The following is an 18,517-nucleotide window of genomic DNA, read 5'->3' as shown; positions in this document are numbered from 1 at the left end:
TCATTTCTTCCAGCTATAATATATACATTGTGATCGTTCCTATGTAGATGTGGGAAATTTATTTGAATATATTGTTAGAGTCCACAGCTGAGGAATTTTGCTTTTAAAGCTCTGATTTAAAAAAAAAAAAAAAAAAAGAACTGGAAGAGACTTATCTCCAATATATACTCAGTCTTCTGCCTTCAGGGACCCAGAACAACCAGAGCAGAGCATTGTCTGGAGCGCAGTGAGGACCTGGGACTCTCACCTTTGGACCTTTGGCAATTTGCTCTGAGCTTTCTAAACCGTGTGCCTCAGCTGCTTGCTAAAGACTATATAAATGGAGGTCCAAGTCAGAAGGCTCATTCTCCCTCTGAGGCGGTAAGGAAGAGGTGAAGAGGGGAGGGACGGAAAAACAGGAGAAGAAAGAGCAGCAAGAGGGTTTGGGGCTCACCATGGGCCCTGTGCAGCTCTTGCTGCTCTTGCTGCTGCTCAGCAGTGGTGTTCTCACACGTAAGTACTGCCTTTTGTGTTAGCAGTTTTTGCTGATTTATGAACCCATTAAAAAAAATGCAAAAATCAACAGGACAATTATTTATAGAATTAGAGAGGGTAAGTGTGGCAAAGATGTAATCTCTTCCCTTTGTAAGAGTGTGCAGTCATAGAATCCCAACATAGAAAATGTCACAAACATCACCTAGTATCTTTTAATCAGATTTAATGCAACTTATACATATTATGCAGACTTATCCCAGCTGTTGCTGACCTATTTTGCAGCAAATGTGAAGACAGAGGACAATAAAACAGAATGTATTTGGCATGCAATACTGATATTTGAAATACAGTTTCGTGTTAAAGGGACATGGTCATCAGTAGTAGTAGTAAAAGAAGTAGGCCAGTAGGGTTTTTTTTCTAAGATCAGAAAAGACAGCCTAGATCAATATGGTGCTGTGGATAGTGAGCTCTCCTTGCCTCAAAAGAAGTAGCTTTTTTGAATATGATACTGTAGTGTTACTTAAGACTTCAGGAACCTTAAGGAGGAAAGAGAGTCTGGGGCCAATTATACAGGTCTGGTTTTACATGCCAATCAAATTCATCATAAATACCCCATGGTTGAGCTAACATCCTCTTGTTGACTGATGTTATACAATTTTAAAAGATGCACTTGTTTTTCGTGGGTGTTAATAAAGTTAGTACAGTTAGTATTGTAATAGTAATGGTAGTATTAGTGTTGCTACTGCTATTACACTCTAAATCTATAGGGTGGTCAAACTTAGAATTCTTGGAATGAAAACTTGGAAACTGTGCAGAGAATACTATGAAAAGTGCTGGCATTCATGTGTGATATCCCAAAGAATTACATAGTATCAGATGAATGCAGCAAATTTACTAGATTCTATTAATTATATTTTATTTTAAATAGAGTTGTATGGGACATACCTAAGACAGATTGGAACAAATGGTTCTTCTTAACTTAAACAGACTTCCAGTCAGTTTTCTTTTCCTCCAAAGAATGAACTCTCAATATTCAGAAAATATTTAACAACAGAGATTGTAGTATTTATCATCTAAGCTTTCCTTTTTAAAATGTACAAAAACCATAATACAGCCATTCATTCACTATGCAGTATGCTCAAATAGACTAAAAATTTAAGTAAACCATATTGTATATTACATTTCATCTGTCTACCTCTACATTTTGTGCCTATCATTTATAAACTTTCTATTTCACATAACATAGGGCTTTTAAAAATAGTTGTTGACCTAGAAGCTGTTCCTTCCCAGTTTAAATCAAAATAATTTAATTCTGTGACTAAAAGATCTTAATCTGAGGTCTTCATTCACAATATCAAGGTAAATACTGTAACTCTTTTTAGATTTGACTCTATATTGTCAATGTTAGTAGTAGCTTTGCTATTTACATCAGTGTCCCAAAATACATCGAGAGTTGGTATGAATTTGAAAGTTCTTACAATGAAAATGCAGTATTTCTATTTATATTGCAATAGCCCTTGTTTTATAGCTATAAAATATTTTCCAGATTTTAATTCTTATTTTTATTCTTTACAGAAGAAGAAACACCTGAAAGTGGAAATTCAGGATGTTCAAGTAACTAATTTCTTGCATCTACTTTTGTTATCTTATGCTGCTATATTAACTGAATACATCTTTCAAAGCTCAACTTTTCCTATTCCATAATTCTGTTACTCTGAAATAACTGAAACAAATGTGATGGCAATATTCTGAAGTCTTTATTGCCATTTGGTTTAGGTATTTAATTATCCATAAAGCTTGGCTCAAAGAATTTTGAAAGTTTTCTAAGATTGAAGGAACTGAGATTACATTTCTGAACTTCTAAAAAGCTCCCATTAAGGAAATACTTTTGTTTGTTGATCTCTTATTTGTCAGGTGCAAATTACGTAATCTAGAAATTCCTGTTTATCAAATGTGAAGCTTTAGAAGTGAGGTTATTTACATTACATTTTACTATGGGCTGAATCTCACTTATTTACCCTTCACAGTGGCTGATAAACCCACAGAACTGCAGTTGGATATTTAACTAAATGCCAGTAGAATAAATCATCAACTTTGTCAGGAAGGACAGCAATTTCTTTAAACAAGTCAAGACTTGGGAAATGATGACTTTCTGCCCTACCTTTACAATGAACTCTGACTGTCCCTGACTGCTTGGTTAGATGCATAATGTTCCACCATAGGGTCAAAGTACCAAAGAGGTTGTTTTGTTCTTTGTCCCTTTGGAAATTCAGGGTTTTTTTCTCTTCTTGGATGCTTTAGCACCATCTCCAGGCAACTGGGTTAATTTCAGCTGCCTGAATCAACTCAAAGACTCCTGGGCTTCACTGCCAATTTCTTGTGTATTTTTGATATAATAAATTTTGGGGTAGTATTTGCCTTTCTAATCTTATAATTTCCCTATTTCTTTTCCATTTATTTCTGTTTAAAAGCAGGAAATGAAGCAATATTTAGTATTTTGACTTTGGCATAGTATATGCTTGTGTTGCAAAAATTTCTGAGAATGTACATTTAGTCACTGTTATAGTCTAGGACAACCAAGAGTGACAGGGATGGTGTTGAAATTTTTTGTAGCACTTAATTTTAAGGCTAATTATATAACTTAATTCAATTTTCAAATGTCTGTAAGATGCTGATTACCGTATGATAAATTGTATTAATTAAAATAATTCTGCTTAGTGATTACATTAAAGTAATCAGACTTAAAACAACATTAAACTATGTAAAGCTTATAAAAGTGTTAGTCAAATGAGGAAATATGAGATTTATAGTAATATTCTATCCTGCTCCCTAAGTATGCAATTCTGTGACATAAATGGCAAGGTAACATTGCCATTGGCCTCTGACATGACAAATATTTTATAGAAGAGGAAGACTAAGGCACATTCATGGCAGATATAGGCAAGCAAAATCATATAGATTTGATGGTAGATCTGAGTTTACACTGAGATGACTTTAACACTTTTCTTTCTATAAAAGTAGATCAGGGTTCTAATATATTCAGTCACAAATAACCACAGAGGAGGAATTTAGGAAATTGCTTTTCATTCAGCATCACAACAATGCCACAATCCCAGTGACATGCTCAGTCTAAACAGAGGGAACGGTACTTCTGGTTCAGACAGACCTAAACTGCTCTAACACAGTCACTTAAAATTCCCATTCATATATTTAGCTCAAAATGATGCCTGCGGTTATAATGGGAGCAAATTGTAATTGCGGCCATTGTTTGGTGTGTATTATACATTCCAGACACCAAAAGAAGATCTTATATCCCTGTATTTGACACCAGGCCAAAATATTTTCTTCTTTATGTCTGGGTTATCATGTTTATCCCTACTTGTGGGATTTAAAATTACAGATTAATTGCCACTTGAAGCAACAGGGACAGATTAAACACAGGTGAGAAAGTCCATTAGGTTTCGGGTCTTCCTTTGATTAAAAGAGAAACACCTCTGTGAATACTCCCTCCTGCCTTGTTCTCACTCATAACTTAGTGGTTTTGCTCAGTTCTCAATGCTCTTCATATAACAAAAGTTTATCTCCCTTAAAAAGAGTCTACTGTAGTAAAATTTGCTGATTTAATAAGTGAATTAGAGCAGATCATGTTTCAAGAGGAAGATAATCTGTAGATTCAGGTGAAATTGTATTGAGGAATGCTAGTTTTTGTATTTTGTTTCTTTCTATGTTGATTTTCTTTCAGTCTCAGTCATGTGACTTAGATAAAGAAGTTCCTTGGATTTGAATTATGATGGAAAAATTGAAATGAATGCTTTCATTACCAATTTGAAAACTAACATTTGATAGGTTTAATTTAAAAGCAATAGGGTAATTTTTTAAACAGTTTCACATCTTAAATTTTGTCCTCTTTTTATCATTAACTTTAAAGGGGCATGATTTGAAAGCCAGACACAATCATATTGTCAGATCTCATCAAACAGAGCAGTGAACACAAAAACTTATGCTTCTCCCCACAAGGTTTCTCTGAGCTATAACTTACACTTTAGAAAGTATCCAGCTGATATGAAGGCATTACTTCGTTGTCTGAAAACCCTTCCATAACAAATATAAAAGGAAATATTGGGAGGGTCCTCATGCTTCCGTTATATGTAGCATTCATTTTAATTACAGAACACTAAGTGTATACTGTAAGGATCTACATATGCACATCCTAACTAAATTATAAAAGTACTGTTGTTTTCCTAATTGCAGAAGATGCAACCAGATTCAAACACCTCAGAAAATATGTGTACTCATATGAAGCAGAAACATCAAATGGGATCACGGGAACAGCAGATTCTCGAACTGGTTCAAAGATCACTTGCAAGGTAGGGAAAAATGAGTAAACACAACCCATTGGGACTGTATACTGAATAAGATGGGAGCTGGCAACTGGGAAGAATCTTTCAGTGGTTTTCCAAATAAGATCATTATTTTGAAAGGCAGATGTTGAGTGTCCTGAAGACTAAGCCCTCCCTGTCCTAGACGTGGTCCTGGGCACTGAGGATGTCAAAAATCCTTCATACCACTGTGCCAGTGCATTTTGATCCTGATCTCACATGAGAGAGGGGAAAGGCCTGGTAGTTTGTTTTTCCTTGGCTCCAAGCTGAGTCTACAAATGCCCATCAAACAATTCTAGAGTTGAACTAAACCAGCACATTGATGCCATAAAGACCACTTCATAGCCTGTTGATGGTGACAGTCAAGCCATGATCAGGGCTGTAGGAGAAAAAGGTCCCATAGGCCATTAAACTATCCAATATCCCTCCATCTTGCACAAAATTTTCCCATCACGACTCTTTTTTTCTGAAATGCAGTAACTGCGGATTTTTTTTTTAACTAGCACACACTTTTATGACCAAGTATAGAAATTGATTAGTATAATGAATCAAGTTTTCGTACTGTTCTAGTACTATAAATTTTCAGAACCTATATTGCTTGTTGACCATGCAGAACATGTACTAAACTCCATGCCATGAGCCAAGCAAATAACTGCTTTCATATCTTCTCCCTCAAGTTACCTTAATGTATTTAGAGTGCTTTGGGATCCTTCCCAACAACTGCTAGCAGAGAAATTCTGACACTTTACAAAACCCAAGGAACACCACGTTTTCAAAACTGTAACTGGATGATTCTGGAAACATGATCATGAAAAAAAGGGTAAATATATCGTATTTGTGTTTTCAGGTTGAACTGGAGGTACCACAGCTGTGCCACTTCATCCTGAGGACAATGCATTGCTCCCTGAGGGAGACATTTGGTGTTGACACTGAGGGAAGGGCCATGCTGAAAAAATCAAAGAACTCAGAGGACTTTGCAAATGCCATGTCCAAGTAAGCAATATCAATTATCAATAACCAATTAATCAATACTTGTAGCCTTAAGACTGAAAAGGCTGTAATGTTACAGCCCATCTTCACAAAGTTTTTTTCAAGCATAGAATGCATTTCATGATGACATGGCAGATTTATAAGATGGTTCCACAACCAAACTCTCCCTGATATAATTTAGAGCTAACTTGGCACATTTCTCAGTTTCTAGTAGGGGAGGGCTTTTTCCATCCAGAATTTTGACCTGGAATGTCTTTGTCATTTCTATCATCTACATCAGGAACCTGTTGGGTAGTCCCCAAAAGATTATTGCAAGTGTTATGTTCCTTCTTGTAAGCAAATTCTCGAATGACTGTCTGCAGCAAATTTAAGATAATTTTCCTTTGCTGACATGGTATGAAGACTGTGCAATAGAAGGGCATTTGAGACTGAAGTCCAGGTTTCCTATCATGATCTTTAATGACCTATGCAACTTATCTTCTCCTTACTTATCTTCTTTCGTAACTTATTGATACTGCTCCCTCCACCCAGCTAGTCTCCAATGCTTGTCAGTGCATGTTTTAGTCATGCACCTTCATGTTTGTTTCAATGCCTCAGTATCCATTCTACCTTGTTTCACAAGCCGTAGATCTCAAAACAGCTTGAGACAGTGTTGAAATATGTTTTTCCGAAAACAATCAAGGTTTTATTTGAAGACTGCAACTAGTAGAGAATACTTCCCATCATTTTGTAGCTTATTGCAGTAGTTAATAATTACCCCATTCTAAAAATTTACTTATCTCCTCTCTGAATTTGTGCAATTCCAGCTTTCAGCCATTTCCCTTGATATTTACTTGTCCTTAGGTGGCGTAGTCTGGTGATATCAGAATGCCCTTGATTAGAATTTTGCTGCTTTAATAGTAATACTTTGTAATAGTAACAAAAGAAACTAGTAAATAATGATAGACCAAAATAAACATTATGCTTTAACTGTAGCCCAGCAGTTTATTGGTAACATATTCTTCACTGGGTGGCTTTAACATGATTTTATACTGATGTTTGGGTTTTTTTCGGACAGACATGAGCTAAAATTCAGCATTCAGGATGAGACGAAAGTCAAGCTGTATCCAGAGAAGGATGAACCTCTGAATGTACTGAATCTCAAGAGGGGAATCATTTCAGCTCTACTTGTGCCAACAGAAACAGTAGAAAATGTAAAAACAATTTCCATGGTAGGTATTTTGAAAAACATTCACCTTATTTCCTTAACAAATGGAAGAAATCTCACCTAGTGGAGTTACTCCTGAATATAGTTTTCAAAAGATCTGGGAATTCAGATGAGAAAAGTTACCTTTCAGCTAGATCAGAAAACATCTGGCAGCATGAATAAAGACACTGACTTATTTCTTCTTTCCAGGATACTGTATATGGAAAGTGTGACAGTGAAGTCGAATTCAAATCTAGAAAAGGAAATGTTGCAGAAGATATTTCAATTAACAGGGACCTGAAAGCCTGTGACAACTTCAGTCCCACCAGAGATTATGTCAGCCCTATTGCCATTGTAAAGGGACTAGTAAGTATACCATTACAAATTCTATGGTACATTCTTCACTACATCACTTAAAATGATAAACAACTACTGGAATAAGTAAATTTTGTATTTATATTCTAAAAGCTTAAGAAGCTTTTCTACACCCTTGTGTTAGATCAGATTGTGGCTTTGTAGACAGTCAATTGAGAAAAACAGGCAGGGAAAGAGTTTAATTACCTTCTTTCATGTTCTTCTCAATTTTTAAAGCAAAGTTTTTCACAGATGGAGTTGGTATTGGCACAATAACCTATCAGATCATATCCTAATTTTTAATTTCGTGGGTCAAAATTTTCAGCATTCCCCTTTAATGTGAAACGCCACCAAAACCCTGATGTGTACGTGATGTGCAGGAGGAGTGAATTCTAAATGCTCTAAAGTAAATGGTTTGATGTGCATTTCAGGCTACCTGTGAATCCACAATGATCAAGTGCAGTTGCTTGCATGAATATTGGTAGATTTTTCCTAGTATCATGGCATCTGTAATTCTAAGTGTTTTCCTTAGTGTGGAGGGGGGAAAGTCAAGACTTCATATCATACTAAAAACCCCACATAATTTCCGCCACTTTTACAGCTTATTGTAGAAATCTTTAAAATGTGTATAACAAGACTGAAACCATAAAGAGCACTGACTGTTATAAGGGGCCTGAACTACTCCAAAAATTACAAACTGGTTTCTATGAAGGAGTCCTTTGTTGTAGGCAGCAGGGGATCAGTCATGAAGTAACTACTAAGCCAAACTCCTCAGTAAGGCCTGAGGGAAAATTTCAGTGGGATTTTTGCCTGTGAAGAGACTTAAGACTAAAGATTGATGCTGGCACGATTTTGTCTTTGTGTGAGAATGATTCCAGTTATGCACCTTTGTTTCCAATATGCTGTTAACTCTTAATATTATGGGAAAACTGTGGCAGCCCTTAAAACTATGTTTTTCTCTTATACTATTCAGTAAAGTGACTGCGAAACCATTTATTTTACAGAACATCCCATTATCTACCCTTCTAAGAAGCACTCAATTCTGTCATTACAATATTGATGCAAAGAAAAGGCATATAAGAGATGCTGTCTGCAGTGAAAAACACCTGTTTCTGCCTGCCTCGTACAAGTAGGTTGGGAATTATTTGTCAATAGCCTTTTTTTTATAGATACTGATTTTGAATGGTGATGTGTCACATACTGTCATGACTTCATCCCCAAATATGTTTTGTTTTTTTTTTTTTCTCAAGGAGGCAGAAGGCATGTCCAGATGCCTCAAAGGTACTTAAACTCAACTAAAGCACTAAATTTTTCTTTGTTTGCCAGAAATCGCTATGGTGTGATGACAGAGGTCAACCAGACGCTGAAGCTTGAAGATACTCCGAAGATCAATAACAGAAATTTTGATGGAGGTATAGCTGCATTTCTCAATAATACAAATACAGAGACAATGTGTAAATACAGGTCAAATACAGGGACAATATTGATTTTTGAAAATGTATATTCATTAACGATGCAGTTGAGAGAATGAAAACAATTCATAATTTTCAAATGAAATTTGATCACTTCAGTCAGGAAAATGTTAGGGTATAAAATGGGAAGAAATTAAAATTTTAAAAACACTCTGTAATTTTAAATAATCTTTGTGTTTTAATTTTGAAATTATTCTTTAGAATTAAACAGTGATAATTTACTTGGAATATAGATTTAATCTTATTGCAAAGGAGTTTAATGATCCCTTTTTAGCTAGCCAGGATTTCTTATACAACTTCTAACTTTATCTGCCAAACTTAAACAGTCCATGATTACTATATGTTTGGTTCTGAAACACACTTCTTTGAGATGCAGTTGTTGTTCCTAGTCGTACCATATTTCTCCTAAGATATATTCATTAAAAGTTGAAGGAGCAAACTGGGCTCATATAAAAGATGGTATGGAAGCCTTTTCACAGAAATTTAAAATAGTTTATGCTAACAGGTATTGTTATTAATTTTATTGGAGAATGACATTTAATTTCCATTGTTTTCTTTCTAAAAACTGTTCAGCTGTTAAACTACAACAATTTTCACATAAAACAATCTACAGAGTTTATGTTGAATGTAGGAAAGAAGGTAAAAATTAACATAACTCCTTGATAATGACATAAAAATGCATTTTCTTTGATTACTAGATGAACTGGAAGAGAAAGGACTTGCACTGGAAAGTACAGATGCCAAATTTCCGAGGCAGGGGGATGCTGTTCTGAAAATCCTTCAGGAACTGCAGAAACTTGCAGCCTCCCAGCAGAACCAGCAGAGAGCAAGACTCTTTTACAAATTTGTTTCCGGACTTAGAAGTTTACATAACAGCACTCTTGGCTCTCTTGTACCAAAGATGATGGAAACTTCAAGGTATGTTACAACAGATCATTATGCAAATACACCACATGTCAGTGCCACAGCCAGTTCTAAAGTCAATGATTTGCTGCAAGTGGTTTTAAATTTGAGGTTAAGTAGATGTAAAGACTGTCTTTCAGAAAGATAAGTATCGTCAGAATTATTTGAGAGAAAGAAATAAAGAAGGGAGAGTAAAACCTGTGGATTTCACATTTTTGCATCAGAACTACTCAGTTGTTAACTGGAACTTGAACATTAAATATATGAAAACAACATAAGCATTCAAATAGATCTGAAAGTTCTAGCCTTTGTGAAGAACTAATATTGTTTTGATCATTCTCCCAGCAAGTCTTCCAAACTTATTGGAGAAGCTGAGCTGAACTATGAATTAGAGTATAACCCAGCCCAGTAAAGAGTTTTTCTCCCCACCGCCAGCCCAAGTGTGTTTGCCAGACAAAATCCTGTGGATATGTTATTATAGCCAAATATATTTCACACAGTTTTGCTCAAGGACAATGACTGTAAATCCAAACTCCCAAGTCTGACTTACAGCAAAGAACACAGTTTTGAAAGTGAGATTTCTGGAGACATGGAAGGGCACAATTCTTTTGTCTGACCCTGCCATCTACTCCATACCGTTACACTTCTGTCCCAGCTGGAGCTAAGTCAACTTACACATACTTTATGTCCTCAATCTGAAGTGGGACTATAGCCTCATTCTGTTTAAATACATTATAATACTTCCAAGTTGTGGGAAAGTCTGTTGTGGAGAAAAAAGATATGTCTGTGTGATTATAATATATTAATACTTTCTTGTTGTTCATAGCTAATCAAGTTATTACTATAAATTGTAAAACTTAGAGGCTTATTTTTTGTAAATAATTGTGTGATTTGCTTCCAGGCATGCATAAGTATATATATTCTTATTAAAACACCTTCATAAACCTGGCAAATATTAATTTCAAACACGTAACATGCAGTAATAAATGCAAACGGGGAATTAATTGATCAAAGTCTTCTCTTTTCCTTTCAGTTCCATCACAGTTCAGGCACTGACTCAGTGCGGGACTCCGGAGTGCTATGGTGCAGTCCTTCAAATACTGAGGACTGGAAATGTGAATCCTCTTGTGGTAGACCTGGTCACATATACCCTGGCACTATTGCCTTCTCCAACTCCAGAAACAATACGGGAAATTCTTAACATGGCCCAGTATCAGCCAAGCAGAGCTTCTTTTTATGGCTTGAGTCATTCTGTTACTAAGTGAGTAATGATAACATATAATCGTACAAAAGAACCTCAAGAAAACATTATAATGCTTAGAGTAAACCCTAGGGGTGGTTGCTTTTTGAGGGTTTTTTGTTATTCTCATGAATTTGCTCTTTGGGATTAAAAAATAAATAGATATTTCCCATTTTCACCTTTTGCTTCTATTGTGTTTACTTCTTTAGGTTCTACAATGAGAAGATGATTGTGACAGAGGAAATAACAGATGTTGCAGACTTCATGGTATCACTGCTCGGCACTGATTGTTCTGGGGAAGATGAACTCACATACCTCACACTTCGGGTATATTTATTTGCCTCTTTCCCTATGCAGGCTATTATTTTAAATTGTGGCACATATACTACTCTACTTTTCTTGGTGGAGAAAAAAATGTGTATCATCTTTCTGTGTTTTCATAACTGACAGGCTATTGGAAACATGGGTGCTGTCATGGAGAAAGCTAAACCCAGCCTGAAATCTTTTCTTAAGACCTGTATCAGAAATGAAGCTGCATCACTTTCAGTTCAGAAAGCAGCCATCCAGGCATTCAGGAAAATGACTGTTACTGAAGAGGTAAATTGGGTCACAAGAACCAGCATAAACTGTCTTCCGTTCACCTTGACTGTTCACAGAAGTTCCTGAATATGTGAAAATATTCCCATTATTTCATAGTTTTCCTGTCTCCCTTTTAGCTCTCTCCAGCATTTTTAGAAATCCTTTCGTTAGTTCAGTTTCCATACACATATCTGAGAAGTCCTGCAGACTTCTGACTTAGTGGGTGTTGCTCCTTTGAGATGCATTTTCTTTGTACAGAAAGTCCCAGTTTAAATGGGAAGTTTGGATCTGTTCCTGTTAGAGTGTCTTAAATGGAGTTCTGCTTATTTCAGAGTGATTTTAACTAACAAATTACTCCAGATTTAAATGGATTTAACTGAGACAAAAATCAGTTCCCTATTTCATGTTGGCATTTTGTTGTCATTGTTATTAATGGTACTGGCTAGATTCATGATTACATTACAATGACATTAAAGCGCATCTTACAGAATAGGTGTCATTATGCAGAGCACTTCAGCTTAGTATAATGAAATAGTTTCAATATCAATGAATTTCTACTCTAAGAGACATGCTTTATTTTTCGAGACAAGTCTCAATGAATCTGGAAGCTTGGAAATAGCTGGAACTCACGTCCTCAGATTCAGTTTAATTTGAAGCATTTAATTTTTTTGTAATGATTATTTATTTTCAAACTATGTTTTTAATTTTCCTGCAGCAGAATATTTCGATCACCTAGTTTTCCTAAATCAAATTATTTTTTTTCCAAAATTTGACTTTTTGTCTGCAGACCAGAACACTTCTAATTCCCACCAATCAAAACTCAGTCTTCTAAATTAAAAAGTAACCTGCCAGATACAGGATAAGGAAACCAGTTTTAATAAAACCATAATCTCTATGACATTTTCTGTCAAGATAAACTTTATTGAACTAGCTTTAATGAAACATTTTAAGTCAGTTATAGAAATAAGGTATAGGAATACATCCTAAAATTGTGTCACCCTGTATATTCCCAAAAGAGTTTAACAGTATCATCTACTAGGCTGCTGATCAGAGCAAACCTTTCTCTATTTAAATAGGACCGTTCAGCATTTCTGAAAGCATTCCAAGAAGGGGATTCACCTACAGATAAACGTCTAACAGCCTATCTAATGCTGATGAAAGATCCTTCCGCAAGTGATCTCGCAAAGATTTTGAGAGTCCTCACAAAGGAGAAGAATGAGCAAGTGAAAAGCTTTGTTGCCTCACACATTGCCAACATCCTAGACTCTGAAGAAGTAGGCATTGAAGAGTGAGTAAAATTTAGTTATATGCTGGTCTAGGAAGAACAAAGTTCTGATCATAGTTGCAGTGGTAGTTACTTAGCAGTGCATTTTTTTCTTTTTTTGTTGTTGTTGTTTGTTTGTTTGCTTGTGTTTTGTTGGTTGTTTTTTGTTTTTTTTTTTTAACAAATGCATCACCTGAATAAATCTATGGCTTTGTTAGAGCAGTACCAGTTTAGTCTTTCCCTTAAGTATTATTTTTACTGTTAAGATGTACAGAGACCTACTCATTTACAGTCACTGTCGTTGTATGAATGTCTGCAAGTGACACAAGAAATCACTCAACTAACACTAAATGAGTTTTTGGAATTTATACTAATCATATTTGCATTGCTGTCCTCTTTCCTAGTCTAAAAAGCCGAGTTGAAGAAGCTCTGAAAGGAAACCAGATTCCAACAGCTGAAGACTTCAGAAAATTCTCACGAAATTATCAGATTTCTAAAAGAGTTTCTCTACCTGGACTTCATCCTGTCTCTGCCAAAGTAGAGGGAAATGTGGTATTTGATCCAAACAGCTATGTTCCTAAAGAGACTATGCTAAAAACCACCCTGAATGCCTACGGACTTGACCCAAGAGATATCTTTGAGGTAAAAAAGTTATAAAAAACTTTTGCTGGTATTCAGCTGTTTTCGTTCTCATTTCTATTTCCTTATGAGAACTTTCTCCTAACAATGTATTGTTTCTATAAGCTTTGGGAGAAATCTAAAGATCATTATGCTTACAAGGGGACTTTCATTTGATCTCAATGGACTTTAGAGCAAGCCATCCGTTATGTGATGTCCCTTGCCACTGACTCAATGGACAACCCTGTTGGAGTTACTAAAGGCCTCAGTTAGGGTAAAACGAACCCATCTGTAACAAATTGACTTCATGCTAATAAATCATTACTGGCACCCTGAAGTAAGTTTTAAGTGAGATACAGCCTGTGGGTAGGTTTTTTTGTGTGGATCTCGCCACTGAGATAAAATTAATCATAAGACCTAGTATTTCTTATCTTACCATAAGAATCAGAGACTTGTAAGATGCACTTGAATGCATTGCTTGTTCCTCAAAAAGTCTGTTTGTTGTAAAGCTCCAAAGAAGTGGAGAAATTGTCTCAGTTCTTGCATTGTCCTGTTTGTTTCAGCTTGGCTTGGATGGAAAGGGGTTTGAACCAACACTGGAAGCTTTGTTTGGAGAGAAGGGATTTTTCCCAGACACCGCAAGCAAGGCCATGTACTGGGTTGACGGCAGAGTGCCGGAGCAGGTTTCCAAGGCGCTTCTTGGCTATTTTGGTTACTCTCCAGATGGCAAACAGGATCAGGTATAGCTACAAAACATTCTCTGCACAGCACAGCATTCCTGTCTTTATACAATAGTTACAGCACTTCCCTCTTTACTGTATATGATCCTTCTCCTTTTCTAGTAAGCTAAAATAGAAATTCTTAATGCTATTTAACGTTTTTTTTTTTCTTAATCATATTTGGGAGGAGCCTTTGGACATAAAACTGTAAGAAGTGCATGTGCAGATTAGCAGACATTCACTAGGTAACTGTTCTAGAGATATGACCTTAGAGATTTCTCATAAATCTGGTTTACTACTTTCTGACTGAATTTTCAGGATCTCATGAAAGGAATAATGCTTAACCTTGAAAAACTTGTAAAAGAATTGGGCAGCAAAGAAGCTCCTGAAGGAAGAGCATATCTGAGAATCTTGGGAGAAGAACTTGGGTACATGAAACTCAATGATTTCAAATTTCTTGGAAGCATGATCTTAAAGAGTGTTAAAACTCTTCAGACTGTTCCTGAAATGGTATGTTTCTGATGCACCAATGTGTATTATGAAATTGTTGTGTTTATTTGTTTCTTCTACAACATTTTTTTTAAGATTTAGGTTGTGTTCGTCTATTATGTAAAGAATGGATATTTGATACCAGCATGAAAATACAATTATTTAAAACAAAATATCCAAGTTTAGTCTAAAGTACTCTGAGAAACCCATGAATACTCCTTAATAACCAGGTGGAGTCCTCCTGGAAGATGGGTGAGAGGAAGGAAAAAGGGAAGGTTCAGATCTTATTGTATGACTGAGATATCCACTGGAACAATGCCTAAAATCTTAGTGTTGGCCATTATGTTATACTATTAAATTTCCAGTTATGAAAATGTATATTAAAATTAGGCAGTAATTTGTCATGTTAAGAGAAAATAGGATGTAGTAGAGTTTTGGAATATGTGGTAAACCCCTTCTTTCATTGGAGTAAAAAAAAAATGCTTTGCCATTGACTTTGACGAAACCAGAGTGTTACATCTAAACCAATTCACCTTTGTATGTGTGTGTCAAGGTAAGTGATCTTTGTGTATCAAGGCAGGTGATAAAATCTACTATTTGTTTAAAGCTGAGATTTTGATAAACAGTTTTTAATAAATTTTTTTAAGCAAGGAATCCTTAGAAACTAGATTCTATACTTTATATGAAATTATTTTTTTGATTATACAGTAACAATCATTCCACGATCAATTTTTAAAGTACTAAATGTACGTATTCCAAAGTAGATTCGTCAGAGTTCATTTCCTTGTTTTATTCACAGATTGCACAAGCCATCTCAAAAGGTGTTGACAGGGATTTATTTGTCCACTATATGTTCATGGACAATGAGTTTGAGCTCCCAACTGGAGCAGGTTTGCAACTGAAGTTTGCTTTGTCTGGAATAGCAACGCCTGGGGCCAAAGTAGCTGTGAAACTTCATCAAAAAAGTGTAAGTCTCAACAGCTATCTATATTTTCTCTCCTCCTTATAATCTACAATCTCATTTAGGGATAAAACTGTAACACCAGAAGACTTTCGAAGACTACAAAATACTCTTGAAATGAGAAAAAACACTTACTTATTAGAGGTCTCCAGTTAATTTGTGGATAACATTTACGTTAAAGCAGTAATACATACAATGAATTATGTATGAGACATAATAAAATTTATGATGTAGAAGTATTTTAGTCACCCTTTCAAAAATAATCATTTTAATCTCTATTTATTTTTCTCTTCCTGCTCTCGAATGAGAATAATACAAAAGTTACAGCATATGCATTTGCTGCTCAAACCAAACAGTTCATTAAAAAAAATTGACGTGGCCAATTGAAAATGAGAATTTTAATTCTTGGTTAAAAGAAATATTGAAAATTGAGTTAAATGAAACATTTTTTGATCTAAAAGGAAACATTTTAAAATCATAACAATTAAAGAGCATGTGACACAAAAGTAATTATCTGATGACAATAAAAAAATAAATAAAATATTTGTGTTCTTTTTAACCATTTTAATAACTATTTTATTCTAATTTAGTCACTTCTCACTAGTTTCAGTTCATCTAAGCTTTAATTTTCTACCATACACACGATTTAAGTAAAAGTAAAAAAAATAAGCCCTCTAATTTAGTACTGGTTGCCTCTTAGTTCCCTTTGGAATATTTTTGAGAATTTTGCATTCTGTCCCTTCTTTCTTTAATGGCCAAAACAAAAGCTTGGAAATAATCTGTTTTCTGTTCAGAAACATTAAAATCTTGGATCCATTTATTTTTCTGCTGAATAGTTTGCTCATTGTTTTTGAAAACTGCCTTTTTTTTTTTTCTTTTACAATGGAAAACTGGCTCTTGTCTTCAGATTTAAAAATATATGCAAATAGCTCCATGTACAAAATCTTCCTGAAGCATGAGTATTTTTACATTAAGTAGGTATGGTTCCTTGGTGTTATCATCTTACTGTTGCTGTTACATTATAGTTAGCGCTTATGTGGTCCCTCTGCTTATGTGACTTGGGAATCAAATATTTTGAATAGCAAAAACAATTGTTTAAAACTTACCTATAGGTTATCAAGAATATTACATTTGTTTCGTAAAACCTGTAAGATATGTATTGGGCAAATAAATACACTGTTTTGTTTTTATAAACTAGATGCAAGCAGAACTCGTTGCTAAACCTTCAGTGGCAATTGAGTTTGTAACACACCTGGGAATAAACATGCCTGAATTTGCCAGAAGTGGTGTGGAGATGAATTCTAATGTATTCCATGAGTCTGGAATTGAAGCACATGTTAGTATGAAAGCTGGACAGCTGAAACTCAGCATTCCTGCCCCAAAGACTCCAACAAAGCTTCTCAGTATCAGGTGATGAGAACTGACTTAGAACTATCAAGGCTATGTTCTTTCCTTCTCTTCTTGGTTTTTATTGTGATGGAATTGAGAGGCTAGGGCAGGCACGGCGAAATTTTCAGTTCAGAAAAATCCAACTGTGATGTCTTCTGTTAGATACGCAAATAGCCCAGATATGTGGCGACTGAAATCCATGGCTTATAGATTATTTAATTTATTGCTTATTTCTGTAATTTTCAACAAGACTCTTACCATTACTATTATTTTGTTTTCTTTCATGGAAAAAATATTTTAGCAACAACGTCTATTTTTTGATTGAGTTTAAATGAACTACTTAACACTAATTTTAGAGAGGGTAAATTATAATTATCAGTAATGATACAGACTGTTTCAAAAAGGTGGACCCAATTTCACTATGGTAACATGTTATAATTACACAAAAATTTAGAAACAGCTTAATGAGTTACCAAGCTTTAGTAACCTTCTTATAAATGCTCTACTTTCTCTCTGCCTGCTGTATGGACAACATCTAGATGATAGCTGAATTCGTCCCAGACGCCTCTCAATTGGGTCCATCTTTTTGAAACACCCTGTACTTAACAATAGTAAACCACCATCATTTAACCACCTAATGTTATTTCATTAAGCCCCTACCTTAACAAGTGATTTTTATTCAGAAAATAACCTTAATAGGACAATGTCTGCAACATGTCCTGGTAATAAATGGCTCATTTTTTTTTATTTCAGCAATACGCTACATTTGGTGTCTCTAGCCAAAACTGAAGAGATTCCACCTCTGACTGAGAACCAAGAAACCTGGACTTCTTGCAAACCTTTCATTCCTGGTCTAAATTTCTGCACCAAATTATTGTATTCTAATGCCAGTGCCACGGAGGCAGCTCCATATTATCCCTTGACTGGAGAATCGAGGTAAGTCATATCAGCTTTGGTTTTTTTTTTCTGTTAACTAACTTTCCCTCTTAGGACTTGGTATCTACAGAACCCTCTCCCACAAAGCTTGCCTTTAAAAATCTTTAAAACCAGCTAGTAGGAGGACCTCAGAAAGAGAGCTATTGAGAACTGTATGATTTCTTTTGTTTGTGGTCATAGACAAAATAGTTATTTGAAATACATTTGTTTACTCGTTCTTTAGATATGAAGTTGAAATAGTGTCCACAGGTGAAGTGAAGGAATACTCTGCAAGTGCAAACTACGGCCTGCAGAGAGAAGGAAATGACCTGATAGACACCTTGAAGTTTGCTGTACAGGCAGAAGGTAAGAGTCTGAAAAAAGCAGTATAGATTAGCTCAGTTTTGAACTGTGTCATTTGATGGAAAAAAGATTTCTATGAATAAATCATAATAGAATTCTTTACAGTATAGAATAGAATTCAATTTTCAGACGAAAACAGGCCAATACTGTAACTGGCATTTCATTTCATGTGTGTAATCACAGTGCAAGACTTTCATGATCAGAGACTGGTTTCATATCCCC

General features: G+C 35.3%; 1 protein-coding gene across 2 annotated transcripts in view; it reads left to right on the top strand.

The window, feature by feature from the left end:
- The first annotated feature begins 335 nt into the window (after positions 1 to 335).
- Positions 336 to 18,517, top strand: part of APOB (apolipoprotein B) — a 38,111-nt gene continuing 19,929 nt past the window's right edge. Inside the window, exons 1-20 of one of the 2 annotated variants that reach the window (XM_065833844.2) lie at positions 336 to 492; positions 2,050 to 2,088; positions 4,726 to 4,841; positions 5,701 to 5,846; positions 6,901 to 7,054; positions 7,240 to 7,395; positions 8,388 to 8,512; positions 8,710 to 8,795; positions 9,554 to 9,773; positions 10,792 to 11,019; positions 11,208 to 11,325; positions 11,449 to 11,595; positions 12,654 to 12,865; positions 13,246 to 13,483; positions 14,023 to 14,199; positions 14,497 to 14,688; positions 15,467 to 15,634; positions 16,827 to 17,038; positions 17,771 to 17,953; positions 18,177 to 18,298. In XM_065833844.2, coding sequence (XP_065689916.2) covers positions 435 to 492; positions 2,050 to 2,088; positions 4,726 to 4,841; positions 5,701 to 5,846; positions 6,901 to 7,054; positions 7,240 to 7,395; positions 8,388 to 8,512; positions 8,710 to 8,795; positions 9,554 to 9,773; positions 10,792 to 11,019; positions 11,208 to 11,325; positions 11,449 to 11,595; positions 12,654 to 12,865; positions 13,246 to 13,483; positions 14,023 to 14,199; positions 14,497 to 14,688; positions 15,467 to 15,634; positions 16,827 to 17,038; positions 17,771 to 17,953; positions 18,177 to 18,298 — 3,097 coding nt within the window. In that variant the 5' untranslated portion in view covers positions 336 to 434. The remainder of the gene's footprint in view (positions 493 to 2,049; positions 2,089 to 4,725; positions 4,842 to 5,700; positions 5,847 to 6,900; positions 7,055 to 7,239; positions 7,396 to 8,387; positions 8,513 to 8,709; positions 8,796 to 9,553; positions 9,774 to 10,791; positions 11,020 to 11,207; positions 11,326 to 11,448; positions 11,596 to 12,653; positions 12,866 to 13,245; positions 13,484 to 14,022; positions 14,200 to 14,496; positions 14,689 to 15,466; positions 15,635 to 16,826; positions 17,039 to 17,770; positions 17,954 to 18,176; positions 18,299 to 18,517) is intronic. The other variant, XM_071807100.1, reaches the window with a different exon arrangement.

This window comes from Patagioenas fasciata, chromosome 3 (genome assembly GCF_037038585.1).
Source record: "Patagioenas fasciata isolate bPatFas1 chromosome 3, bPatFas1.hap1, whole genome shotgun sequence".
Taxonomy (NCBI): Eukaryota; Metazoa; Chordata; class Aves; order Columbiformes; family Columbidae; genus Patagioenas; species Patagioenas fasciata.
The sequence above is the reverse complement of the archived record's forward strand: the minus strand, read 5'-3'. Positions and strand labels throughout refer to the sequence as shown.